The sequence below is a fragment of the Phaseolus vulgaris genome, chromosome 2, assembly GCF_051622355.1.
Source record: "Phaseolus vulgaris cultivar YP4 chromosome 2, ASM5162235v1, whole genome shotgun sequence".
Classification (NCBI taxonomy): domain Eukaryota; kingdom Viridiplantae; phylum Streptophyta; class Magnoliopsida; order Fabales; family Fabaceae; genus Phaseolus; species Phaseolus vulgaris.
Window position 1 is genome coordinate 45,041,100 of NC_143499.1, and position 27,993 is coordinate 45,069,092.

Sequence of the window (27,993 nt, forward strand, 5' to 3'; positions counted from 1 at the left end):
CAGTAACCAAAATGATATGAGGAGAAAGGAGATGGAGAAGCCGTGGAAGCAGAATAGCCGCAAAGCTTGTGACTAAGGCTTGCCTAACTTCTTCTACTCTCTTCTCTGTTTCTGTTTGTTTCCAACTCTTCTCTTTCTTTCTTTCTTTGGCGATGAAAGCAAACCCAAGTCAATTCCAGTGACTCAATTGAATTTCGTTGTATATGCTTCTCGCTTCGCAGATTAGAATGTCGCTCATTGCGTTAGCTGCACCCTCATCTCCCACTGTCGTCGCTTTTCACCGTGTGTTCTCTTCTTCCTCTATCAATTATCATCTCATACGCATTGCTTAGTGTTTGGAATCTGATAAAACTAATGGAGAATTATCGGAGTTTTGTTTTGTACTTTTAGTTCTTAATTACTATCAATTTTCATTTTATTAATGCATCGGCATTCTCTTTTGCGGTTTCAGGCGGAGCGAAGCAATGGAGCGCGCTATTTCCCAGAAGCAGGGGAACTGGTTCGTCCTTGTTCGCAAACTCTCTCGGGAAACGGTTGCAATTGCGTTTTTTCGCGTCGGGAAATAATGGCGGCATTGCGGAGGAGATATCTGAAGCCGAAAAAGAGCCTGCGAACTTTGCGTGGCCTAATAGCAAGGTTTCGGAGTGTTACTTTTTCTCTTTTGGAAATCGTACCTATTTGCATGTGTGATTGGCCTAGGGAACCTGCGATCTTGGTTTATGTGTGAAATTTCGTGGTTAAATTGACAAGAAAAAACTATTATCTGATTGCAGAAACCTAGGGTGTGCATATTAGGCGGTGGATTTGGTGGCTTATATACTGCTTTAAGGTTGGAATCATTGGAGTGGCCTGATGATAACAAACCACAGGTAAGTTGTCTTCAAATAAATCTTTCGTGGAATTTTATTTCGTGTCACATAGAAGTTTGGTTTGATTGGCATTAAAACTCTGTGATTGCTTGTTCTAGTATAGTCTGTATCTCTGTTTAATTTTAATGCAATGGATATATAAAGGCAAGTCACCACGGGCTTTTTATTCTTTTTATTCAACATTTTGCATAATTGTTTCGTACTCATGTCCTTTGTTGAATATATTGCTTGATCCTTCAAATTACAAGTATCTTACTCCATGTGCCAATGTATTTCCCACATTTTTCTGGCTGTTTTAAGTCCCTCACTTGTTGCCCCTCTCAATACCTGCTCTTAAACATAAAACTGCATGGACAACTTCTCAAAGTTCCATGTAATGTCCCCTAGAATAACCAACCACTCAACTTTGAGCACCACATCACAACATCCCAGGGTATAATAAGCTAAACCTAAAGCTGCTAGTTCTTGCTTTATTCCTTAGCTCAGGATAGTTCTCCAATTCAATTCATTCAGCTGTATGGCTGCTGATACAAAAGCCATGACACAAAAGCCCGTCCCAACAAGAGGGAAAAAGAAGCTTTATCATTTGCAAACGATTGTTTGATTAGAAGTTATGTTCTTCTTCTCATAGAACCTTGATTATGACGTCTTATATGCATGCCTGGAGACTTAATTGTTAGGGCTTTGTGCACACTTTTTGTTTACTTGTGATGTTTTTACAAGATAAATTCTTTATCAAATATGGAGCAGATTATTCTTGTCGATCAGTCTGAACGTTTTGTTTTCAAGCCAATGTTGTATGAGCTTCTATCTGGAGGTATACATTACTAAATCTGAGCACCATTTGCAGTTTTCTTCTTTATTAAAAAAGTATTAAATAGAATTACATTAATTATAATGTGTAGAAGTGGACGAATGGGAAATAGCTCCTCGTTTCTTAGATTTGCTGGCAAACACTAGTGTGCAATTTTTCAAAGACAGAGTAAAAGTTTTGCATCCCTCTGATCATTGGGGAATGAATGTATCCAAAACATCTAGATGTGGAGGAACTGTTCATCTTGAAAGCGGCCTTCTTATTGAATATGACTGGTACAATCTGCACTTTTTAAGTACCTCTGTTTTTTTGTGTGGTTATTTTCTTGTGACATACTTAAGTTTATGCCTTTTGATACTGATTAGGATGTTTGGGTTGGATCCCTTTAATGTAGTTAGCTGAAGTGTTCTTTTGTGTACCTAAAGCATCTGTAAAAGAAAGAAAATTTGCTTATTGTTAAATGAAATGGAAATACATTTATATTGTTATGGCAAATAGAATTGCATCATTTCTGTGATTTGAGCCTTTTCATTTCTTCTCACTGGACAGCCAGGTTGGTTCTTGCATTAGGTGCTGAAGCTAAACTGGATGTTGTACCAGGGGCAGCAGAATTTGCAATTCCTTTCTCAACGCTAGAAGATGCACGTGTGAGTGCATGATATACATTGGTCTATTATTTAATATCTCAGGAATAGATTCGGCCTTTTTCTTGCCATCTTTGCATTTCGTTGATTTTATATGCTGGTCTCTTCCTGTCTCAGAAAGTCAATGATAAATTAACAACATTAGAGAGAAAGACCTTTGGAAAGGACGTTCAAATTAGTGTGGCTGTTGTTGGTTGTGGTTACTCGGGAGTTGAATTGGCTGCAACACTAGCAGAGCGATTACAAAACAGAGGAATTGTGAGAGCAATTAATGTTGAAACTGTGATTTGCCCAAATGCACCACCAGCAAACAGGGAAGCTGCACTAAAAGTAAGTTGTTTAGATTTTATATTCTATGCTTGTTGGAACTTGGATATTCGTTTTGTACATGCCAAAAAATCATATGCAATTAGGTGATGGTCCACTAAGATGTTGACTTTGTATTTCCTTGTATGGAAGTCAGCAAGATACCCTTCTCTGTTCAATTTTTTCTTTCCCTATTTCATGTTAATAATGGAGTTAAGCCAGATATTTAGAGCTTTAAGCGTAATTTTTAAATGTTAAATAAAATATAATTCGTCTATTAACTTCAAAAAGTATATGCTTAAATTTAAATGTGATTGTTTATTGCCTGGGTTGAGGAAATGTAACCCAATTAATTAGATATGAGGAAAAGATAATCCTTGCTTAAATAAATGTAACACTTCAAGGCAAGATGATCCTCGCTTAAATTACGTGTTTTGCTTCTTTGGTCGGACGTAGGCAACTAATTGAAACTAATTTCTTTGCAGGTTCCATGATGCTTAAGTAAACATGTTTAGTAAATTAGTGCTTTTACAAGGACTTGAAAATTGACGGCAAAACTTTATAAATTTTCTCTTACAAATTTCAGGCTAAAAAGGTACTTTTTTGAATTTTCTCAAAAAATGGAGTGCTGCATAGAAATATTACCTAATAGTTTGCCTAAAATATTCTGAAGAAGAATATGAGCAGTTTGAAGTTATAAAATTTCCTTTCATGTAACTTCACTAGTTAACACCCATTTTACAGTAAATTTCTTAAAGCCATCAAAGCAATGGCCATAATTGAAGTCTACATCGGTGCTACACGATGAGATTGGATAACCAAATGTTTGTCAAACCTTCAAACTAAGTCCTTGAAGTCCTGCCTTCAATGTTCTCAACTAAGGCTGCTTTAGTTTTTGCTTTCCATTCAATTGTATTCCTCTAGCCTAGGTTCATTACCCATGTTATGCACGTATAGCTTCTGGTTTCTGAAGAAACATTGTCCTATGCATGTTAGGTTCTTTCATCAAGGAAAGTCGAACTTTTATTGGGTTATTTTGTCCGCTGTATTCGGAAGCTCAGTGAATTGGAATCTTCAGATGCCTTCACAGGGGTGGATGAAAATAGTACTGAAGTAGTACCTGCTTCTGAGAAATATATATTGGAGCTACAACCTGCTGAAAGGGGAATGCAGAGTGAAATCATCGAAGCAGATCTGGTATTGTGGACTGTTGGAACCAAACCTCCTCTCCCTCAGCTAGAACCTTCAGATGTACCATTTGTAATTCCACTCAATGCTCGAGGACAGGCTGAAACAGATGAAACACTCCGTGTTAAGGGTCATCCCCGGATTTTTGCCCTTGGCGACTCGTCCGCATTAAGGGATTCAAGTGGACGGATACTTCCAGCCACTGCACAGGTGGTAACTGCTGCTTGAAATCCTATGTGATAATACTATGACATGTATATAAAATAATGTTGAGTATACTATCATCTTTGTTCTCTTATTGTTTCCCTTTGCCTTGCAGGTTGCATTTCAGCAAGCAGACTTCACTGGTTGGAATCTGTGGGCTGCAATCAATGGGCGTCCACTTTTGCCATTTAGGTACTTACTTTTGCCATTTAGGTACTTAACCACACACTCTTAAGTCCTAACACTATAGTTGTTCCTCATGGGGGTGCCAGGTTTCAGAATCTAGGTGAGATGATGACCCTGGGAAGAAATGATGCTGTCATTTCTCCGAGTTTTGTTGATGGATTGACATTAGAAGGACCTCTTGGTCATACTGGTAAGTCGCCCAATGCACATTTCTTCATTATGTTAGTTACTTATTAAATAAAATAGCAAAAAATCAGGCTTGAGTTTTTCTGTTTTTTGCAGCAAGGAAGATAGCTTATTTGATCAGGTTACCAACAGATGAACATAGGCTTAAAGTGGGGATTAGCTGGCTTACAAAATCTGCGATTGATTCAGTGTCATCGCTGCAAAGTACCTTGTACAAGGTCCTTTCAGGCTCATAGCTTCAGAAAGAATCAGCTATTTTTTTATTGACAATCTGTTTCCCGACATAAATGTGGAGATTTAGATATGGGCAAGCAAACGCCTGTAGCACAAGGATAATAAAAGAAATGGAATTGCAAGAATTTTGTTTTCAATTGGAAGGATCTGCATTATTCAATTTTAGACACGGATTTTTCTAACATTGTGATATTGAGTACACTGAATCAAATATCTGACAATATTTTTATTTATTTAAACGGATTTTAATAACATACTTATTCAATATAATTAATATCTTTCATTAATGATTGCAACAAACATTTTTACCAACAATTACTTGCTAGCTAGGCCTTTCTTTCTTCATACCTTTGTTTAATTGGGAGGAGTCGAGAGGATGCGGAATGTTTGGTGGAAGAGCAAGAGAACTTCTTTTTAAAAATAGTAGGTTTGTTTATCCTTTTCTGTCTCTCAATTTTATAATTTTCAACCTAATATCTTTAATTTTTACTTATTTTCATTTTATCAAAGGATTTTTTCCTTTATTAAATAAAGCAGGTTTATTTTATTTCGTCTAGAATATAAGAAGGAAATAAATTAAGCACAGTTATCTAAAATATGAATATAATCTACTTCATTTATACGAACATAATCTAATTAAATTGAATGAAATTAAATCATCTTTCATTCAATTACAAATACTTTTTATTTTATTTTTTCTATCGGTCTTCTATAAAGATAATTTATAACTTTTTAAAATAAAATTAGTAAAAAATAAAACAAAATTTCCTCAGCATGTATAAAGAAAATAAAGATTTCAATGTATCATATGCCATATTAATTTATACAAATATAAATTATAAAAATTGAAATTAGTAAAAGAATAATATCAAATGTTATACAAAATAAAATATAGATAAGATAAATTACTGGTTCAATACAATAAATATTGATATATTTTATTTTTACCTATGTTTATTGAAAGAAAATTTAATGTTAACATGCAATTAATGTTAATAAAAGTCTTTTACTTTTTATTTTTTCTTTGTAAATTTTAAGTTTTAAATGATTATTAGAAGGTTGGTAATATATTAATATTAATTTTCTCTTTAATAAACATATAAGATAATTGTTAACCAACCATATGCTCAATTATATTCATCATTTAATGTGTTCAAACAAAATTAACATAATTAAAAAAAAGTTAGATGTTGTAATAAGGCTATAATTTTTTTTATTATACCGAAAACAAACATGTCAATATTTATTATACTAAACCACTATTTAATAATAAAGTTTAAATAATCACATGCATTATTTATTTATCTAAAAAAATTGGATGAGATTTTTAAATATAGTTTTATCATTCGTTTAACTGGTTATTAATTAATATTTTACTCCGCTCATTTTTATTTGTTCTGATTTTTAGCCCTGTTAGTAATTAGTTTTCAAATTAAACCAACTGATTCACTATCTCCTTTTTTTTCATTACACAAATCATTGAATTGATATGTTGGATACATTTGAAATTAAAATGCTAACTTTTTCATGAAATAACTCAAAAGCAAAGCTAAAATATGAAAACAATTTAATATATATATTTTTGTTTATTTGTTTGTTATCTGTTAATTGATGACAATTAAGTTTATAAAATATTACAGATTCAAATTTAAATTAAAAAAAAAACGTGACAATTACACACACACACACACATATATATATATATATATATTAAAAAAATCATTTTGTAATCAAGAAGTAATGTCAATATAATACTAAATTATATTATTCAACGATCAATTTAACATTATTTGAAACATTAAACTATGTATGAAAAATGTGATTATTATATCGTTTTGTCCATTTAAATATTAAATCAATTTTTGTCTATTTAAACTGAATTATCTGTCTTCACTTCTTAGTATTAAAATGATAATTTACCTTCTTTATTTTCTCTCTATTAAATTATGATAACTGCGGAGAAATATATATAAGAATTTTCTTGCACAATAATTTCTGGGCTAATAGTTTGTTTGGAAATTAAGAAGAATTGAAACATTTTGGAAATATTATATTTTAGAGAAAGTCCTCTAGAAGACATCACTTCCCTTCCCTTTATTTTGTCATTATGGCCATTTAGTATGCATCACATGCTTACCAATCCAGAAAAATCTAAATTAATGAAATTCATTTCCGCAGCCACAACTTTTAATTAACAAGGATATTAAATCACTCCAAACATCACACAATCTAGAAAAAAGAAAAAAGAAAAGTAACACAGAGTGAGAAAAATTATTATTATTGTGTAATTTTCTAAAATAGACAAATTGTACAATAAAATTAAACTTAAAATATATGTTTTAATATAATATTAAAAATATTTAAAATAAAAATTTATTAAACTTATAGTATCAACCATTAATGAATCATCCATAAATAAAACTGAAATATCAACTCTCTTTTTTTCTGCAGTTGATACCAATGACCAAGTTTGGTGTCTTGCGTTAGTAACTAAAATATGGAGTGTGTGAGTGCTAAGTTTTCTTTCTTTAATTCAATTTCCAAATTTGTCACTTTCTAATAGTTGTTATGCGTCATATCAAGAAAAAATTATGCATTTAAGTTTTTGAAAAAGTTAAATGAAAAAGGTTTAGAAAATATCGTCAAAGCACATGTAATTATTTTATAACATCATTATTTAACTAACTAATTTGATCTTAATTATTTTACAGAATTAAACATGATTACAATATTAATAAGATAAACAATTAACTCTCAAACTAAAAACAAGATATATAATAAATTTCTCTTTCCAAATATTATTATATGAAGCTTGGAGGCAGTGTTTACCAATATGTGCGTGTGTTTTTTTATAAAAATTCTGTTAGACATTATTATTAAAGTTGAGATATAAATTAGACTGATAGTAAGACTAATCATTTATCGTTATGTAAAAAAATATTATTAATAAAAAATTGAGATTTAAGAACATTTAATTTCAACTCCGTATCATTTTGTACCCCCAAATATGGCAATTGTTAAATGACCGACATTATTGGACATGCATCAATTTAGGTAAACTAATTATCACTAACTAATTAGTTAGTACTGTGAACAGTACCATGAACAGTAGAATGTGAATATGAACCGTAGAACATGAATAATAATGAGAAAAAAAAAATATGATGCATAATATAATTATGATTCAAACCTTTATTTTGATACCAAATGATATGAATCCAAATAGAAATGAAAGTAAAATTGAAAATTTAGGGTTACGAAACGGAATAAATTCAAAACAGTAACAATAGAAACCTGGATAAAGGAAGGTGTCACAAACAAAGTTTGATAAGTCTAAGAATGACCGCCACAAGAATTGGTAGATTCTTGATAAGATCGCAAGATGCAGGTAAAAAACCCTAGTAGAGAAACACTCTCTCTAAAATTGTCAAAATATTCGTTCAGCCTATTATGAGTTCCAGCAGTGTATAAATTACAAATTTAGCTAGAGGTCTTTTCTTGTTTGTAAGACAATAAGATGAAACTACAATCCTTATATTTCAATAATGATCATTTGTCCCAGTGGTTAGGTTGATACTCTGTAATCAACTTAGTCTTTTTAAATTGTGGGCCTCCAAAAGATCAGCCGCCCTTGGGCTTGGATGTCCGCATCAAATTCCCTATCTAGCACCATTTACATTTTTATTTCTCCATCCAACACCATTTTGTTTTTATTTTCCTATCTAGCATCCTTTTGTTTTTGTTTCCCTATCTAGCACCATTTTATTTTTTATTTCCCTATCTAACACCATTTCAAAAATAAATTAATGAATAATGAAATGAATTTTTACAAAATAAAAAAAGTAATAAATTAAAAATGTTTAGTTAATCATGTTAATTTCAAGTAAAAAATACAAGACATAATTATAAAAAAACCAAAGTCAATTAGTATTAATTAATAGTAGATACACAAATAATATTGAAGTGTCTACCCTAAATGCAAAATCTTTAAAAAAAACTAATGCAAATGTTACACTTAATGCTTAAAAATGAGAAGAAAAAAAATGCAAAAATAGATAAGTATAGAAAATAAAAATAGAAACAATAAAATAGAAACAAAAAATAGAAATAAATAAAGAATGACAGAAAAAATAATAATAACTAAAAACATAAAAGATATAAAATAAAGACAAAACAAAATTAGATAAAGATAAAAGATATAAAAAAAAAATCCAAACAAAGATAAAGATAAGAGATATAAGACGATACTAAATAAGTATATGTTGATCATAAAAAGAAAAATAAATGAAAGATGATCATTCATTTAATATTTTTCTTCAATGGTACATTCAACGTGCGAAATGGAACATAATTAATGATGAGAAGTGCACAATCCAGTAATGTTGGGACAAGTTCTTTTTGTGTGTCCTGGTCTTTGACAATATGAACATTTTTTGGTTCGATCATGTTGTTCTCTTATGTTCATATAAATCCTTATTCGACTTGACTTAGTCTTCCCCTTTGAGGTTACTTTCATGTCGGGACTTGAGCATAGTATTTGACTAGTGCATGCATGCCAATACTCTTCATTTCTGAGTTCCATCAAATAGTCTTTCATAACATGACAGACCTGTTGAAATGTTGTTGTTTTTATTTTCTATATTTATTTATTTTTACATTTATTTTCTTCTCATTTTTAAGCATTAAGTGTAACAATTGCATTAGTTTTTTTTTTAGGATTTTGCATTTAGGATAGACACTTCAATATTATTTGTGTGTCTAATATTAATTAATACTAATTGACTTTGATTTTTTTATAATTATGTCATGTATTTTTTACTTGAAATTAACATGATTACATCATCAATAATAATAAAAATAAATACTAATTTATGTTTATAGATTCAACTTTTATGTTGTTGTAGAGTTTAATTTTTTATTTTCTTAATTCTTAAAAAAAAGTTTAAACTAAACAATTTTAATTTATTACTTTTTTATTTTTATTTTGTAAAAACTCTTTTCTTTATTAATTAATTATATTTCTGAATATTTTAAACATTAAAAATATTTTTTTTAATGCATTCAAAATTAAAATTATATAAAAAAATAAAATTATTGTTATTTTATTTATTTTTGAAATGGTGTTAGATAGGAAAATAAAAAACAAAAGGATGTTAGATAGGGAAATAAAAACAAAAGGATGCTAGATGGATAAATAAAAGTGTAAATGATGCTAGATAGGAATTAAACCTGAATTATTTATCTATTTTTTAAAATTTATTAAAAAAAACTATACGAATTTAGTTAAATATCCGAAATTACACCAATTTAGTAAAATAATCAAATTACGAATTAGTACCTATATAATATAAATTAATTAAATTATTATATTATGGTTGGAATGGAACTTAAATAAGACATTTTTACAAATATATTGAATTCAAGTCTTATGAACAAAACACATTTTTTTTTACTAAAAATGATTTGTCTAGTTCTTTTACGTATAAATTAGTTTTTGATAAAACCGTTAAATAACATATAACTTAAAAATTAATAAATTCTCTCTCTCTCTCTCTCTCTCTATATATATATATATATATATATTAATATTAGGTGTATTAAGTGATAACATGGTTAACATTGATTGAATGATGGATTGAATTTAGAAGAAAGTGATGATGTTAATGCATTCACTATGAGTTAATGTATTCTAGTGTCGTATTGATGTTAATGCATTCACTGTGAGTTTCATGTATTTTCAATGTTGTATTGGTGAGAGACTGATGCTCATAACTTTTAACCAATATTGTCTTTTTTATTCATTGTCCCATCTTTGCTTTCTTTTTTAAAACACGCTTTAAAACCATGTCAATAATTATATTTATATATAATTATTATCATTTTATTACAATTTTTAATATTATTAGACTCTTTTATCCATATAGTATATATTAATAGTTGACATTTAATACATTTTTAACGTATAAAAATTGAGTAAAGTTGATTATTTATTTATATGTTTCTTATTTTAAATGTTGCTTAAAAAGGTTAAAAAATTCCAACCTATTACATTTTCAAAATTTAAAGAATACAAGTTTTATAAGTTTTTTTTGTTAGTCCAAAGTGTATAGTACAATTATATATATATATATATATATATATATATTTCAAATTAAAATCAAAAGATTAAATTCTTAAAAATATTGAGATTCATTAAAAGGATTAAGTTCGATAAGAGATATTTTTCCATTCATATATATATATAATCATGACTATAAAGTAATTTACTTACAAATGCTTAATCTCATTTGATTTAGAGTCTTAATCACAAGTAACTTTATTCTTTATTAATTTAACAAGGATAAAATGTAATATAAAAGTTCTGTTCCAAATCAATAAGGGTATAATTAATTATAAAAAATATTTAAGAAGTAAAATTTGGTAATAATATACAAATTCAGCTAAATTGATAATGATGTATTATTGCTAATAATTAAAAAGTGGCAGAAATAAAAAATAAAATGACTCATTTGATATTTGTTATTTTATTATTTTTAAAAACGAATTGTTTTTATATTTATTATATTGTTTTAATCGTTTTTTAACAATTTTCAATGTTTTAATATACCTGGATCACATTCATAAAAAATAAATAAAGTTTGGCCTGTCAAATGGTCCCAGCCTCTTTAAACACGAGTTTCTAAACACTGAACTTATTTTCTAAAATGATGACTTTTTTTGTAATCTAAAATAAATTATATATAAATTAATTCATAAAAAAATCTTTTGAATGGATTTTTTTTAAATTGTTTATAAATTAATTTTAATTTATAATACTGCAACATAAAAAAAATTTAGTAAATGAAAGAAAGTTTGCAGAGGCAAAAAGATCCAGAAATTGGAAGGTGGTGAGTTTGAGTTTTCTAGAATGTTGACCTCTTAGTTTTTGTCATACAAAGTTCATTGATGAGAGAGTTGTCACACCATACCTATCCATCACCATGCCAACTAAGATATCTCAACAAAACAAGTTTGAATTAATTAATGTTCTTGCTATCTTCGCCATGCTACCAACTACTATATAACATCTATTCACTTTTTCTCCATCTCTCAAACAAAACACTTTCAATGGGTTTCGTCAAAAGCAGAAGGGTGGTTTATAGGCCTGTCAAGGATCTCAACTTGGCTTCTGATAGCCCTCAATTCTATCTCCATGCCAATGTCAAAGGTTCATAATTCACTCACTTTCCTACTTCTTCTCTTTATCTTCATGTTTTCCTCTCATGCAAACTTTACAATTCTCTGCTACCAAAGATACTTGTTAATAAGTATAGTCTCATGTTTCAAATCATTTTCTTTTAAGATTAGATTTTTGTTCTTTAAGGGACGTTTGATTATTTTCTTCATCCTAATGAAGGAAAAAGATAAACTCTGATAACTAGGAAGCATAAATCTTGATCTGATATGAGTTTTGTCATGTGAAGCTTATTGCATGCAGTGTGAACCTTACAAAAAAACCATTTGTTTAATCTTATTTGCATTTCAGATTTAGGAACATTTAATTTTAACTTAGGATTTTGTGCCCCCAAATATGGCAAGTGTTAAATGGCCGACATTATTGGATCATACATTAATTTATGGTAAACTAATATTAGTGATAATTAAATTAGACTCCTTTTTTTTATATTATAAATGATATTAGTTACTAATTTTTATCTAATAAATATTATCACATATATTAATCTATTTAAATTATTACTATTTTTATAATGATTATAATGAAAATAATTTAGATTAAAAATATAAAAGATTTTTTCCATGTTATTATACTATTTATGATAACAAATCTTAACTTATAATAAAGGATTTCATCAATAAGTATTATATTAAATAATATAAATATTATAAAAAAATACTTTATTGTAAAAATAAAATTGAGTAATTGAATAGGTATACACATTTGTTTCCAACACACAGTGTTACTCTAAAACAGCCATATTTGTTCATAGAACAAATTTTCATTCACATATGACAGAACATTCTTATATCAGATAATAGGTTATATGCATTAAATCATCTCAATTTATCACTCTCATAATCTCTTATCATTATATATTTTTCTTATTAGGAGAATCATACTATATGTTTATATATAATTCATGCATCTAAACAATTTTTTTATTAAATAGATATTATTATTAACTCTGATTATTAGGAGGTGTATCTGTAATCAAAACATTTTTCATGTAGTTTCAAAACTTCTAATAAGAAAAAAAAAACATTAATTTCTACACTGAAAATACCTTCCATCATTATTAAAAAGTTATGATAAAAGAAAAAAATTAAATTAAATTCTTAGTAAAAAATAATTAATTTTCTAACACAAGAATTTGATTGACTTTACTTAATTTTTACATTATTATCTCCTAAAAAATCCACAGAGAAAACATAATTAGAGATAAAGAATGAAAATCTAATGTGAAGTTGTATTTTCATCAGTTACTAGAATTAAATGTTTATATCAGAATCTCTGGTTGTCAAAAGTGTTCGTTAGTACTTATCATTACTTCAATTTATTGTAGCTCCTCGTATGACTGGAATCTTGGTCAAGGTTTTCACTTGGTTCTTGGAGTCTCCAATATTTGGACCATTGCTACTATATATATTGAAGGGTAACAATCTTATTCACACGGTAAGCTTTCGATCCATGCTCTATTTACTCCATTTTCATGAAATTTTTTCCCTTAAGAATCAGAATTCTATCATCTTCTTTGTGTACTAGTATCACTTTCTAATTTGATTGGAGAGACTACTGGTATGGATTTCACTTGAATAGCAATTTTCCTTTTTCAATGCATATTTTTTTTTTTTGCAGCTTATTACAAATGCAGAGTTAGATGAGTCGCCTCTCTATGTTCCCGCACACCATTTTGAAGGTTTGTTATTTCTCACTAGGTTCTTTCTATTAGGTATAAAAGGTTACCTGCATAATGGTGTGAACATGGATATTGCTAGATTGCAGTTATCATAAACCACATTGATATGTTGTTCTTTTTGTCTTAAAAGTTTGTTTATCTCAAATCACAAAATTTTCTCAGGTCTTTCTTGAATGAAAGGGGCCTGATATCAGTTTATTCTTGCAGACCACAATGAACAAGAAGTCAAAAACTTGGATTCTGGTTTAACACCACAAGAGAAAGTTCAACTTGCAATAGAGTGCTTACCCTCGTCTTCAGAAAAAGCACAAAATGAAACGAACCCTTCTTTCTCTCGTTGGACAATAATGGACTATTACGAAGCCTACAGTTCGGAAGCAATAACACCACGAGTGGTATTTCAGATATTCATATTCTTTTAACATGTCCTCATGTTATCATTATTGTGTTAACTCATCAACATCATCTATCATTCAAAATTTTACATTGAATAAATATTTATGCAAGGTTATTTCTTTTCATAACAAGCCCTTCATATTTATTCGTATGTACTTTTCCATTCATTGGCTCTCCTGTTTCATTTGCAAAGGTTGCAGAACGATTTATAGCTGCTGTTGATGAATCTTCAAAGCATCCACTCCCAATGGGATTCTTCATTAACTACAATCCTGATGATATACTAAGACAAGCAGATGAATCAACTCTTAGGTATAAGAAAGGTACTACTACATAACAATTTCAAGTGTCAATTCGAAAGGGTAATAATTATCTTTCGATTGATCTTTAGATGATTTAATCTGATGATGGTGTTATTATAAGTTGAAACTCATAAAGTTAATGGTTCTCATGTGCTATTGAAATTCGGAAGTAAGGTGTATACAATTTTTACCTTTGTTCCAAAAAAATTTTTTTTTTTCAAAAAAGAGTTATGGTTTGTATGCTGGTGTGTCTTCAACCGTCTTATGATTTGGTGCATGTTGTTTTCGCAGGGGAACCTATCTCTGTCCTAGACGGAGTTCCTATTGCAGTCAAGGATGAAATAGATTGTTTGCCATATCCAACTACAGGTAGAGCAATGTGTTATCCTTTCACTGACGTGTTGTGTACTAGAGTTTCAGTTGTTTTAGCGATTGATCTCATTTTCACTTTGGTATCTAAAAATGCGCCCTTTAGGAGGTACAAAGTGGTTGCACAAAGAAAGGCCTTGTATAGATGATGCTTGTTGTGTTAAGCGTCTGAGATTGTGTGGTGCCATGCTTGTTGGGAAGACTAATATGCATGAACTTGGGGCTGGAACAAGTGGTATCAATCCACATTATGGGTAAGAAAGTGACCATGAGAAATACACCTAGAATTTTATTCACATTATGATACATCTTTTGTGACTTCTGAGCTATACATTAATGAATTTGCACAAAACTTGTTGCTGACATGGTTTATTTACTTCCATAGGGCTTCTAGAAACCCATATGATGCCAACAAGATTGCAGGAGGTTCTTCTAGTGGATCTGCTGCTGTGGTGTCTGCAGGGTTGTGTCCTGTTGCCCTTGGTGTTGATGGGGGAGGTATTTAATTTAAATTATGAAAGATCAACGAAATCATCATTTATTATTGCTCATCCATTTCACATATTTATGTTATAGCCAAAGTTACCTGAGTATACTAGACAGGTCCATATGAGTAGGGATATGAGATTTGAATAGACATCATGAGTGATGGGTTAATGTTCTATTAGCATACTTGTTCAGGTTCTGTGAGGATGCCTGCGGCACTTTGTGGTGTTGTTGGTCTAAAACCAACTTTTGATCGTGTACCTCATTCCGGGTGGGTGTGCAAATTTGATTTCATGTTTGTATAAATTGTGAGGCTTGTGATGATTTAAAAGATTTATCTTGCACTACATTCAGAGTCCTTCCACTAAACTGGACAGTTGGGATGGTTGGAATACTAGCAGGCACTGTTGAGGATGCATTGATCACGTTAGTTGTACTTTCTATGATTTTCTTTCTTCAAGAAGTTCTAAGATTGGTTTCAAAGCCTCTAATATTTCAATATTTACAGGTATGCAGCCATTAGTGGAGAAATTCCATCCAAACAGCCCTCTAGTATGCTTGTAAGGACTTTTTCTCCTCAAAATCCAAGTGATTGACTTTTCAAATGACTCCTTTCTATTTTCACATTGTTAATAAAGTTCAAAGAACTGGTAATATTCACCTTATACTTCTGAAAATATTTTGTGCAATGACGTAGACCAAGATAAATCTACCACTGCTGTCCTTCTCAAAGTCCATACGTGACATCAAATTGGCAAAGTATGGGAAGGTCAGAAGCATGTTTTCTTGTCTTGTTGAATATTTAGACTATGCATTCCCATATAAGTAGGTTGTCATGCACCATTTAATATCTCTAATCTAACCACTAATTGCATCAATTAGTGGTTTAACGATTGCAGTGAAGATGTCAGATTATGCTGCACCCAGGCATTAAGCGAACTTCAGGATTATTATGGTTGGAAGGTACTGCAGAATAAAACACAAAAAGGGTCTTTAAATGTTGACTTTGTTTCCATGATTAAAAAGTTGGAAGAAACAAACTGTTTTGAGCAGAAAATCCCCACAATTTTTGAACATTTCATTAATAAATAGAAGAGTAATTACTTACTAACCTTCCAACCTTATTTTAAACATACAAGACAATAGATGTCACTTTACCAGACATAGAAGCAATGCGCCTGGCACATTACTTAACAATTGGATCAGAATGTTCCACTTGGTTTGATTCTTTTGGAAAGAAGTATGTCATACAACCCTTGATTTTTTTTCTTCAATTTTGTCCTCTAAATTGAGAGGGGTTGATTGCTGACATTACAAAATTATTACCAAAGACATATTGCAGAATTAGGATGGGATGCAAGGGTAGCACTTTCTCTCTATGGTTCTTTCAGTAGCAAGGAGTACATTAAAGCTCAAAAATTGAGGTTAGTTGTCTGATTTTCTTAATAAATGATAGAAAAATTTATGCTGAGAAAAGAATTAATGAAAGTTCAAAATCAATATATTAAAACATAGACAACATTTTTGTCATCTTCTTGAAAATCATGTATTCCTCTACTAAATTTTGCTTTGGTAATTTAATCGTTCACTCTGGTCTGCAACATATTATCACTTCTCAATATTGCATCAGAGGAATCATAAAGGCTTAGTCTCAATATTTAATATTCTATCCTAAAATTCAACCCATTATCGAGTTTTTACTAGTAAATCCTATTTTTTCCTGTGAGCTCTATTTTCCAAAATCTAATAAATCTTCATGCAATCAATCCAATCGCAATTTATATTCATGAAGCAGCATATCTCTTAGACTTTTAAAGTTTTACACTGTTTTGTTAAATTATGGTCAGGAATCGCCAGGCAAAGTTTCACAAGAGAATATTTGCTGAGGCTGATGTCATTGTGTCACCAACAACAGGGTTTGTTTTGTTCTCTCAGTGCCTTTATTTGATAGCAATTTTGTCTTGGGTAACACATTGTCTAATATTTATTGCAGTGTAACTGCATACTCGATTCAGGATGATGCACTAAAGACTGGTGAACTTGACTATGTAAATGGAGGTATAAATGAAATTCACATTTGTGGTGACACTTAGAAGTTTTGTGGGTAGCATAACTAACCACATGCTTACAATAATATGTAACATTTGCCACACTTTCAGCTGCACTTATTAGGTATTCTATATCAGGAAACTTCCTTGGACTTCCTGCTGTGACAGTTCCGGTATAATTGTATTCTCTATGTACCTATATTTACTCTATTAATTCTACTTGTTTACACAAAAATAGTTGATCTTCTTCTTTAAAATCTCAGTTATGAAATATTGAGAAACTAAAAGCAACTAAATCAATTTCTTTATAATTCTTTAAGAGCTAAGGTTCAATGATAACTTTATCATCCTTTCATCATAGGTTGGATATGACACCTTGGGTTTGCCTATTGGACTTCAGTTTATAGGAAGACCTTGGGCAGAAGCAACACTGATCCACTTGGCATTTGCAATGCAGGTAATGAAATTCCTTTGTGTAGCCACTACTACATTACAAAGGCATGTGACAACAAATAATATTTTTTCATCTAAATGGTCCAAATTTGTGTACTAACATGATGATGGTGTTGTTATGATATCAGACCATTTGCCTGTCAAAATACAGAAAGCCGAAGATATTTTATGATCAGCTAAGAAGAGACAAGTAAGAAGGAAGCATGGGCTAGCAGTAGCAGTAGCAGGAAGCATGAGAGACTCTTTCTTTCTTTATCTTTTACAATAACACAATTCATTCATGCACGTCATGACAAGGTTCGGTCATATAGTTCCGTCTCTACTATTTATTACAGGCCAATGTGTAAGGAAGAAGAATGATAATAAACAGAATAATTTCTAATATTTTATATGGGACATGACATGTTTTTATGTTTTATTTTATTTCACTGATGGGATCCTATATATATTTTTTATCTGATGAATTATGTTATTTTGTAACAAGTTTTGAAATTTCATCATATTTATTTGTGTTTTTTTAAGAGACTATCATAACAATATATAAAGAGAGAATATATATATATATATATAACCATTTTCTTAATCTTAACCTTCTTTGTAGACTTTAACAAAATCATATTAACAAAATTTGTTTCAATGATCAAAGGGGTGGTGGCGCAGTTGGCTAGCGCGTAGGTCTCATAGCTTTAGAGTAATCCTGAGGTCGAGAGTTCGAGCCTCTCTCACCCCATTTATTTTTTAACTATGCTTTCAACATAATTTTTATTTATTTGTTATTTGAAAGATTAAGTGTTATAAATTGCAAAATGCAATTCAGCACAGCAGCAGCTAATTTGTCTCTTATTGTCAATTTTTCCATATTTTCTTAATGTTAACTTTACTCTCGAATATTTCAATACAATTTAAGAATTTTATATTTATGTTTATTTTAAAATTCAAACATATTTGGTAAGAATATAAATAGTTTTATCAGAATCTATTTTACTTCGTTGATACTGTTTGATTTTAATAAGTTTAAAGAAAGTGCAATACATGTTTAGAGCAAGATGTTTTACCACTAAAAAATGTGGACATAGAAAGTGTAACATATAAACTTAAGATAAACCTGATACATAGAAATCTAGTCAATGTAATTCCAATCCTCATCTTCAATAGCAATGTATAGACTCAGCCATTCATGATCTTTGACACCACCATATAATGTAAGAGTGTTGAGGGTTGTTATAGGTGTACATCCCCTCAAGGTTTATCACCAAATAATAAACCAAGCTTAGTTCCAAGAATCATGCACTCAACAATTCTTTGCGTTTACTAATATTTACTAATAAAGAAAGGAAAAATGTCTTTTGTATTAAAATAGTGAAAAAATATATTAAGAAGTGTACTTTAATCTTAACTCGGACTCATAAAACCGGTTTATTGGATGATGTTTGCACCAACTTATATATTATGAAATGTTTTTATCTTTAGTGTATGTGGTATCCAACCGAATAGGTTGGATGATATGATTGTTTTCAATAAGAGGTCTTTGAAAGATTAAAGACAATGACAAAAAGGTTTAGAAAAAGAGTGGGTCTCAACCTCTAAGAAGAGTCATTAGACTTTTGGATGATATTATGGATGTTTGTTAGAGATATTAAAGAAGTGAATCACTTATACGGAATAAATGAGTGATGTAAATTCTATGTATAAATCAGTTAGGATGTAAGTTCTATTAAAATGTATGTTAGATGTATAAATGAGTTAGCATGTTGGTTTTCATATTTCCAAGTAATACTTTAATCTTCCCAACATTGTTTTTCCAAAATTTACTCTCTTTTTATATAATATAAAATTTTGTACTTTAATTTATAACTTATTAAAATAAATTAACCTATCTCAATTGAAAATATTAAAACATAATTTATATAATGTATTTTTTTTTATGAAAACACATAATTATATTAACATATTATATAAATATTAATATTTATAAATATAGTTATTTATGAAAGAAATATTCGAAATTATTTATAAAATTTAAATTACGTTTTTTCAAATTTTTAATATTTATAAATATAGTTATATATCAATATATATATATATATATATAAATTATTAACTATTAATTTTTTAAGCTAAATAAATACGTTATAAGATTTTCTTTATTAAAATGAATTTTAAAATTTTAAATTATTTATCTTTCTTTTAGACACACTTTTATTTATATTAATTATAATCTTTTATTATCTAAGCATTATCATTTTATTACCATTTTTAATATTATTACACTCTTTTATCCATATATTATATATTAATATTTGATATTTAATACATTTTTGGCTTAGGAAAATTGAGTAAATTTGATTATTGCTTTTTATGCTTTTTTTAAAATGTTGTTTAAATTCGAGTGATTTATTTAAATAACTTTAACTTAATTTACTATAAAATAAATTTTGAATTTATTTCTTCAGTATAATTAAATTGAATATGGTTAAAAATATTTTATCAAAATGTAAAAGTTGTAATATATATATAATCATGGCTCTAATGTAATTTACTTACAAATGCTTAATCTGATTTGGATTCTTAATAAGAAATTTTTTCTTTATTTATTTAACAAGGATAAAATTTAATATAAAAGTTTAACACCAAATTAACAAGGTATATAATTAATTATAAAAATATTTGAAAAGTAAAGTTAAGTTTGGTAATAATATACTAACTCAACCAAATAGATAGTGATATATTATTGTTAATAATTAAAAAAGTGACATAAATAAAAAAATACAATAACTCATATGATATCTGTTATTTTAATATTTTAAATACGAATTATTTTTATATTTATTATAGTTAATAAAAAATTGAAATATCAATTTTTTTTGTCTGTCATCCATCGCGGTTGATACGTAAAATAATTGTGTATAATTTCTTTTGTGTACATTAATAATAAAATGATCAATTCATCATCTTTTCCATGTTTTAAATTTATTTAAAAAAACAAGTTAATTTATTTTCATATTCTAAAATTATGTGAATCAACTCTTGATAAAATAACGCAAGAAAATATTTCGAGTTTATTTGTTCAGTATAATTAGATTGAATATGGTTAGAAATATTTGTCCAAAATTCAAAGAACTATGATATTCGCCAATGCGTGTATCGATGGGATACAAGGTCTCTCAATGACATTTTTTTAAATGGTTTTCAAGCTTGCGCTCAGGTGAAACTTCTGATTTCGATTATTATGATGTGAAAGATTTTGTTCATGGAGGTTCTACCTTTGGATATATATACCTTCAAGTAGCACTAAGTACTATCTAGCAAAAAATGGAAAACTACACCATCAATTAAACTCCTTCCCGAAGACTCGAAGATTACAATCTATCGGTATGACATATACCTCCCGAGTGGTATTAATGTGAATTCCAATTTTGGAAAAGACTATCAATATAAATCTCAAAATGATGTGTGTTTTATCGGAGGATAGCACCTCATTACATCTATTTTTGTATGATACATAAGTGTCAGGTGCTAGACGAGGGAAGTTTGTGAAAACAGTTCGAGTAAGAAGATGCATAAAAACAACAATTTTGATCCAGTGGCACCTCGAGATCAAGAAAAAAAAATAAAGAAAAAAAATATTTTTCTCTTACTTTCCCCACTTGTAAAATACATCGTATCACTAAATTTAAATTTAAATAAATATTATTAGGAGGCAGTGTCTATAATCAAAACATTTTTCACGTAGTTACAAAACTTCTAATAATAAAAAAAACATAAAATTCTACACTGAAAATACCTTCCATAATTAAAAAATTATGATAAAAGAAAAAAATTAAATTAAATTCTTAGTAAAAAATAATTACTTACCTAAGACAATAATTTGATTGACTCTACTTAATTTTTACATTATTATCTCCTCAAATAATTCATAGAGAATTTTTTTAGAGGTAAAGAATAGAAATCTTACTAAAGTTGTATTTTTTATGACTTCTTTGCTAAAATAAAAACTAACGTTATGCGTTGAGATATAAATGGTTCATTTATGTATTTTCGAACATGAATTATTTATCTATTTTTTAAAATTTATCCATCTAAAAAAAAGCTGTACGAATTTAGTTAAATATCCGAAATTGCACAAATTTAATAAATAATCAAATTACGAATCAGTAACTATATAATACAAATTAATGAAATTATTATATTATGTATTGTTGCAATGGAACTTAAGACATTTTTACCAATACATTGAATTCAAGTCTTATGAACAAATCACATGTTTTTTTTACTAAAAAGATTTGTCGAGTTCTTTTACGTATAAATTACATTTTGATAAAATCTTTAAATAATATATAACTTAAAAATTAATGGAACTCTCTTTATATATAGGTTAGCATTGATTGAATGATGGATTCAATTCACAAGAAAGTGATGATGTTAATGCATTCATCATGAGTTAATGTATTTTAGTGTTGTATTGATGTTAATACATTCAGTGAGTTCATGTATTTTGAATGTTGTATTGGTGGGGGAGTGATGAGTGGTTGTTTTCCTGATTCTTCATAAAACAATTTTTTTAAAAATTTGAATTAACAAATTTAAACTATTTTAGAACTCAAATTTCATTGAATTGGATTAAATACTCGTTATAATGTTTAATTTGCAGTGTGTGGTATCTTTACTCTTTACAATATTGCTTGTACTAATTTTTCCTTTAAATTGATCAAGAAAACTTAAAAATAGTAAATCATATCTTAGCACCATTGAAGTCTTGGAAAATATCTTCGTTGCATTCAACATGCTCCTAGTGTACAAATGCAGGAGGTGGGTGAGTTCATCCTTGAAATAGCAGCACCCCATCTTGTAAGGTATTTTTATAAAAATAAATAACAAAAATGACACTATGGTTTTAAAAAATGAATAAGTTCTAATTTTAATTAAAGTCTTATAATAAAGAAGTGAGAAAATGTTGAAAATATTTTCTTTCTATTAACACTCTTCTGCTCTTAACCAACCAACATATCACCCACCATTAAAATCTTCCCTCCTCCGAAGCAGAGCACTGACATTTCTTTGAATATGCATTTTTAAATTTTCTCCAGATATTCAATTGAACATTTTAAATGCATTCACCACCTCATTACTCTCCATCAATGGTAGTAGGTAAACCTTGTCAAACTAAGTTAAATGGATCTGAACTTTTGGGTTAAATGCTGCAGCATGTAACACCAAATAATGTGCCTCATTTGAAAGGCTTAGACAACTAATGCTTGTTTTTGACACACGTCTTAAACATATCAAATCATGAAAAATGCACAACTTTTTTATTAATAGCTTCTAAAAATATGTGTAACATCACACGCAGTAAACAACCAAGTTAAATGAATCTGAATTTTAGGTTCGATTCAGTGGTTGCTTCTAACAACTAATAATAATATTCATCATTTGAAAGGCCTAGACAACAACCCATGCGTTATATAATATAGCTTCTGAAAAGATGTGCATAGCAGCACACCAGTAAACACAAAACCAAACACGCCCCAAATCAGTCCTCACCCGTGAAAGAATTAAAAACGTGTACGTCAACATAATAGCCAATATATATCATCGTACATATCTCTGCTATAATCGGCTGAAATTCAGCATTGAAGGAAAACAAAGATGAAATGGAACTAATGACTCAAATTGTTATCTGACTATGGCAAGAAGTTTCAAACAATACATAGAAATCGTTGGGTTTGGGACAGTGAACCACGCAAACAAGAAGATATTATGACATCTGCATCAATGGATCTATAAATTCACCACAGGATTGAAACTTCTGTACATGTTTTAAGATTCTTGTACATGTTTATTTTCTGCCAAAAAGGTTTCCAGTAATGATCCGCAAGCATCTTCTAGCAAATCCAACACCTGCCAGTGCCAACATAATGATGATAAGCAAAGCATCAACCAAGAGTCTGTAGTTCAATAGTGTTGGTTATCTTTTAAAATAGATGCATTTCTTGCATCATGAACAATTTGAGACCAGATCAACCAAGCAATATCCATATAATAGTTTATTGAACCAAGTAGTGGCATCATTCAAAACTATCGTAGCACTAGGTATTAACACTCCACTCCAACATACAAGTCTAACCAAGTCCTACCATAACCAACATGATTCATGAATATCATTACCTTCTCAAACCCTTGCACTCCACCATAATAGGGATCCGGGACTTCACTTTCATCATGCTTCTTACAATATGAGCACATCAACTTAACCTGCATCATCACAATCCTGGTTAGACCAAAAAGTATACCAAACAAAAGCCCGAAAGAAGAGCAAGACCTTGCACCAACCTTTTTATGTGCATCATCCGGTAAGGTATGTTTTCCTTTCCATCTATTAAAGGCCTCCAATATGTCCTTTAAAGGAAACAAGAAAATGTCCATCAGCAGATATCACAAAGCAAGTAACCAAACATTCCATCTCAGAATCTACCTCTGTTCTGCTTGTCCATAGCAAGAATGAGGTCAAAGTCAGTGAAATCAGAGGGCTTGATTGTCCATAGCAAGAATGAGGTCAAAGTCAGTGAAATCAGAGGGCTTGATTGGCCTTGAAATAGAAGTTAACTGAATACCACGCCTCTCTGAGGCTGCCCTCATTCTAGAGTCCGCTTCATTTCCCTTCAAAAAATCACCACCATCCCAAAAAAATAATAACTTTTTAAACAATCTATAGAGTTTAATTTCCACGTACTATGAAAATCTTTACACTGCAGATCCTTGGCATAACTGTTTAACTTTTATTGGAAAAATCAACCAACTTATCATCCATGATAACTTGTGATTGAAGATATATTGTAAATGAATGAACCTACAAAATCTTTCATATTGTATCTCTTCATTTCCACCCCCAAAACATTCTCAATTTCCTCTCGAATTTTATAGAAAAATACTTCACGATTTGCTGTCATTCTTTATCAAATCCAGACTTAGCTTAGAATTAATGAAATTTCTATTCTTCTAACAAAATTGTGCATAGACTACTTATCCAAAAGTCCTCAAATATATATATATATGTGTTCTGTTTTGTGTGAAGTGCAATCACAAACTGACACATGACAAATATGATAATCCCCGTCTTAAGAATTATTTTTATCTTTTATTGGTGGACCATATTGAGAAAATCTCAAGTCCACACTGCGTCTTATGATTATCAATATTCAGATACTGCTTCATTGGTAAAAGCGGGAAAGTCGCCTTAACTATTGTCATCCTTAGTCCACATTTATTTTCATATTATCAATGTATTCACCAGAAATCTCCACATGAACAAATTCCTCTTTCAAAATGATGGAACCTATTGGCATCCTTTACAACAAGGGTCCTTTGGGAGACTTTTGATGCTATCTTAAAGAATGCATGACAATCATCACAAATTCGAAGGTTTTTTGTGATTCGAATTGAAGTACCGTTTGGGGTAACAAGCAGACCATAACCAAGTGCCAACCTTTCACTATGTCTATATAACATTTGTATTTTCTCTTCTTCACTAACATTGTGGAACACAAACTTCGTTTGAGCCCTATACCCTCCTTTTTCCAGAAGTTTTGTAAACTGAGCTAGTTTTAGACAAATATCATCAGACTTTGGATGAGACTTGTCCCTTGCCATGAAGGTGTGAATCTTATTCTCAACCTCAATCCAACTGCATCCTGGTGTCTTCTTTGTGCCGTTTCCCTTCATTCTCAACCTCACTTCTTCAACATCATTCCATCTTCCATCTGCTGCGAAGATGTTTGATATCAACACATATTTTCCTGAATTCTCTGTATCCAATTGTAAGAGCTTCTTTGTTGCAAGCTCTCCCAATTCTTTATTAGAATGAATGCGGGAAGCGCTGAGAAGAGCACACCAGACTTCAGAAGTAGGTTTGATAGGCATGTTTCTCACAAAATGATGAGCTCTTCAAGGGAATTGGAACGGCTGAGGAGATCAACCATACAGGCATAATGATCAGGCAATGGTTCCAATTTATATTCATATTTCATAATATCGAAAATCCTCTTACCTTCATCCATCAACCCTGAATGGCTGCATGCATTTAATAAAGCTAAAAAGGTTATATGGTTGGGAATAACATTTTCATCTGTCATTTTCTTGAATAAAGCAATGGCCTTACTTCCACATCCATGCATTCCATTTGCATTAATCATGGAAGTCCATAAAATTAGATCTCTCTGTTTTACAGAATTAAATATCTTTCTTGAGTTCTCCACACTTCCACAGTGAGCATATGTATCCACTAGGGAGCTAGCAATTGGTCCCTCCAAGAAGAAACCTTTCCTGATCAGAAACCCATGAATCTCCTTCCCTTTCTTCAATGAAGATAAACTAGCAGTGGCAGAAGAGTGCACTAATGACAGCTATAGAATCAGGATGAATTTTAAATTGGTTTAGTGTGTAGAAAAGTTCAAGAGCCTCAACTGGAAGTCCATTATGAACACAGCAGGTAATCATACTTGTCCAAGACACAATATCTTTGGATTTAATTGATTCAAATACACGTCTTGCATAATCTATATGCCCAACCTCTCCGTATACATTGACAATGACATTTTGTAGCACTGTATCAGCTAAATAATCTCTCTTCAAAACATAACCATGAATCTCTCTGACAAAGTTTTTGGATTTCAACTCACTACAAGCCTGCAAAACACTTCCAATCATCATGTGGTCAACAGCCATCCCATCCACCTGAACCATCCGGATTCATTCTGTGCATAACCAGCAATGACAGTTGTCCAAGAAATCAGATCCTTTTTAGGCATACATTCAAAAGCACGACCCATATATTTCAGACAGAAACATTTAGCATACATATCTATCATGGTGTTCCCAATCTGCATATTAGAATCCATTCCATTTCTTATTACATAGGCATGAACTTCCTTCCCTTTCAATAAATTTCCTAATCGCCCAGATGCGGCAATCAAGTTTAACACTGACACCTGATCAAACTTAGAGCCAGAACCCTGCATATCCCGGAAGTAATTTAGAGCATCACTATAGAGCTCATTTTGAACCAAACCGGAGAGCAACGTATTCCAAGATACGCAATCCCTGCAAAGCATACTATCAAAAACTCTTACAGAATCCTCCATTCGACCACACTTTGCATACATGGCAATCAAAGCATTGGCAACATAAACATCAACAAAATGGTTAGATTTCAACACAAAACCATGAATTTCCATACCCAGTTTAACAAACGAGGGATCCTCACAACCTTGAAGAGCTGAAACAAAAGTATATGTATTACTCTCGACACCAACCTCCTGCATTCTTCTAAAAAGCGACAATGCCTCCAAACATTTCCCTTCTGCTACATGTGCCGAAATAATAGAATTCCAAGAAACAGTGTCCTCTTTCTCCATCATAATCCCATCGAACAGCACCCTAGCCCCATCAAGATCACCACACTTGGCATACATACTTATAAGTGCATTACACACAAACACAATTTCACCATATCCACACTTAACCGCCACACCATGGATTTCAGCCCCCGAGCGGGTTTCACCAAGAGCACCACACGCTTTAAGCACAGAGGGAAAAGTACAAGCATCTAATGCCACTCCAAGGGCTCTCATCTCTCTGTACAACTCAATTGCTGCGAGGTATTTCCCACTTGACAAAAACGCACCCATCATGGCATTCCAGGTAAAAATAGTTCTCTCAGTTATCTCATCGAACACTTTGAGTGCATCGAGCAAAGAGCCACATTTCCCGTACATATGGACGAGCTTGGTGGCTAGAAACACCGAAACGTGAGATTTTAGCAAACGGGCATGCAACTGTTGGCCTTGTGGAAGGGCTTTCTCAGTGGTGCAGAAGTCAAGGAGGAGAGAATGCGCGTGTTCGAGACGCAAGGGGGACGTGAGAGGGTGAGAAGAAAGGAGGGTTAAGGATTCAAAAGCGGGTTTGAGGATTCCTTGGTTGAGGGTGTTAACAGAAATGGGTTTGAGACCTGAGAGGATTGAAGTGGACATGGTGACTGTGCACGGGTGGAGCTGCGCCGCGCCGCACTGGAACAAAGATCTCAGCGGAAGCCGCGAAACAGGAGCACTTTAATTTAAATCTCCATTTCTTATGCATATGAGAGAACAAGATGATGAGTTACGTCGCCTGCAATGTGAATGTTGAAATACATGAGTAGACAAAAAACATGAAGAGAAACAAAACCTAGCAGATAACATAAAATAATACCGTTATAATTCGCCGTTAAGGATTAAAAAATAAACAAACATTAAAAGGAAATTGAAAAGCAAAGCCTTTCTAAGTTCTAAAGGCACTAAGCATTGCCTTTTTCGTTAAATAATTTCAATTTTCAATATATAACTCTTCCTGGGAGATAGGA

The 27,993-nt window shown here is 30.6% G+C and overlaps 3 protein-coding genes, 1 non-coding gene and 1 pseudogene across 8 annotated transcripts; 3 read left to right on the forward strand and 2 right to left on the reverse strand.

Moving 5' to 3' along the window:
* On the forward strand, nucleotides 1-4,768 carry NDC1 (NAD(P)H dehydrogenase C1). 5 transcript variants are annotated; one of them, XM_068614522.1, is made up of 12 exons: nucleotides 1-113; nucleotides 222-282; nucleotides 452-636; nucleotides 774-869; nucleotides 1,620-1,686; nucleotides 1,775-1,958; nucleotides 2,237-2,330; nucleotides 2,445-2,657; nucleotides 3,630-4,031; nucleotides 4,141-4,217; nucleotides 4,298-4,401; nucleotides 4,494-4,768. In XM_068614522.1, the coding sequence occupies exons 2-12, from the start codon at nucleotides 228-230 to the stop codon at nucleotides 4,631-4,633; spliced, it is 1,617 nt and encodes a 538-aa protein (XP_068470623.1). In that variant the 5' UTR covers nucleotides 1-113; nucleotides 222-227; the 3' UTR covers nucleotides 4,634-4,768. The 5 variants fall into 5 exon arrangements, 4 of the variants coding, with proteins under 4 accessions (XP_068470623.1, XP_090155126.1, XP_068470622.1 ...); XM_090299000.1 differs by having other exon boundaries at nucleotides 9-113; nucleotides 2,233-2,330; XR_016518821.1 differs by having other exon boundaries at nucleotides 66-282; nucleotides 3,119-4,031.
* Nucleotides 4,769-11,692: 6,924 nt separating this feature from the next.
* On the forward strand, nucleotides 11,693-18,018 carry LOC137812512 (fatty acid amide hydrolase). Its single transcript, XM_068614523.2, has 20 exons — nucleotides 11,693-11,838; nucleotides 13,193-13,302; nucleotides 13,486-13,546; nucleotides 13,754-13,941; nucleotides 14,136-14,265; nucleotides 14,536-14,613; nucleotides 14,720-14,867; nucleotides 14,999-15,111; nucleotides 15,295-15,370; nucleotides 15,454-15,525; nucleotides 15,608-15,659; nucleotides 15,797-15,868; nucleotides 15,982-16,062; nucleotides 16,239-16,339; nucleotides 16,431-16,523; nucleotides 16,947-17,015; nucleotides 17,093-17,157; nucleotides 17,259-17,320; nucleotides 17,509-17,604; nucleotides 17,729-18,018. Exons 1-20 carry the CDS (start codon nucleotides 11,739-11,741, stop codon nucleotides 17,792-17,794), a joined length of 1,833 nt encoding a protein of 610 aa, XP_068470624.2. The 5' UTR covers nucleotides 11,693-11,738; the 3' UTR covers nucleotides 17,795-18,018.
* Nucleotides 18,019-18,245: 227 nt separating this feature from the next.
* On the forward strand, nucleotides 18,246-18,330 carry TRNAM-CAU (transfer RNA methionine (anticodon CAU)). The gene is given in 2 exon segments: nucleotides 18,246-18,283; nucleotides 18,295-18,330. It is a non-coding gene; the product is annotated as a tRNA-Met (tRNA).
* Nucleotides 18,331-23,150: 4,820 nt separating this feature from the next.
* On the reverse strand, nucleotides 23,151-24,157 carry LOC137809530 (uncharacterized). Its single transcript, XM_090299008.1, has 3 exons — nucleotides 23,931-24,157; nucleotides 23,766-23,852; nucleotides 23,151-23,498 (listed from the first exon to the last, which is right to left on the reverse strand). Exons 1-3 carry the CDS (start codon nucleotides 24,021-24,023, stop codon nucleotides 23,418-23,420), a joined length of 261 nt encoding a protein of 86 aa, XP_090155134.1. The 5' UTR covers nucleotides 24,024-24,157; the 3' UTR covers nucleotides 23,151-23,417.
* Nucleotides 24,158-24,860: 703 nt separating this feature from the next.
* On the reverse strand, nucleotides 24,861-27,827 carry LOC137812519 (pentatricopeptide repeat-containing protein At3g63370, chloroplastic pseudogene; annotated as a pseudogene).
* Between the last annotated feature and the right edge of the window lie 166 nt (nucleotides 27,828-27,993).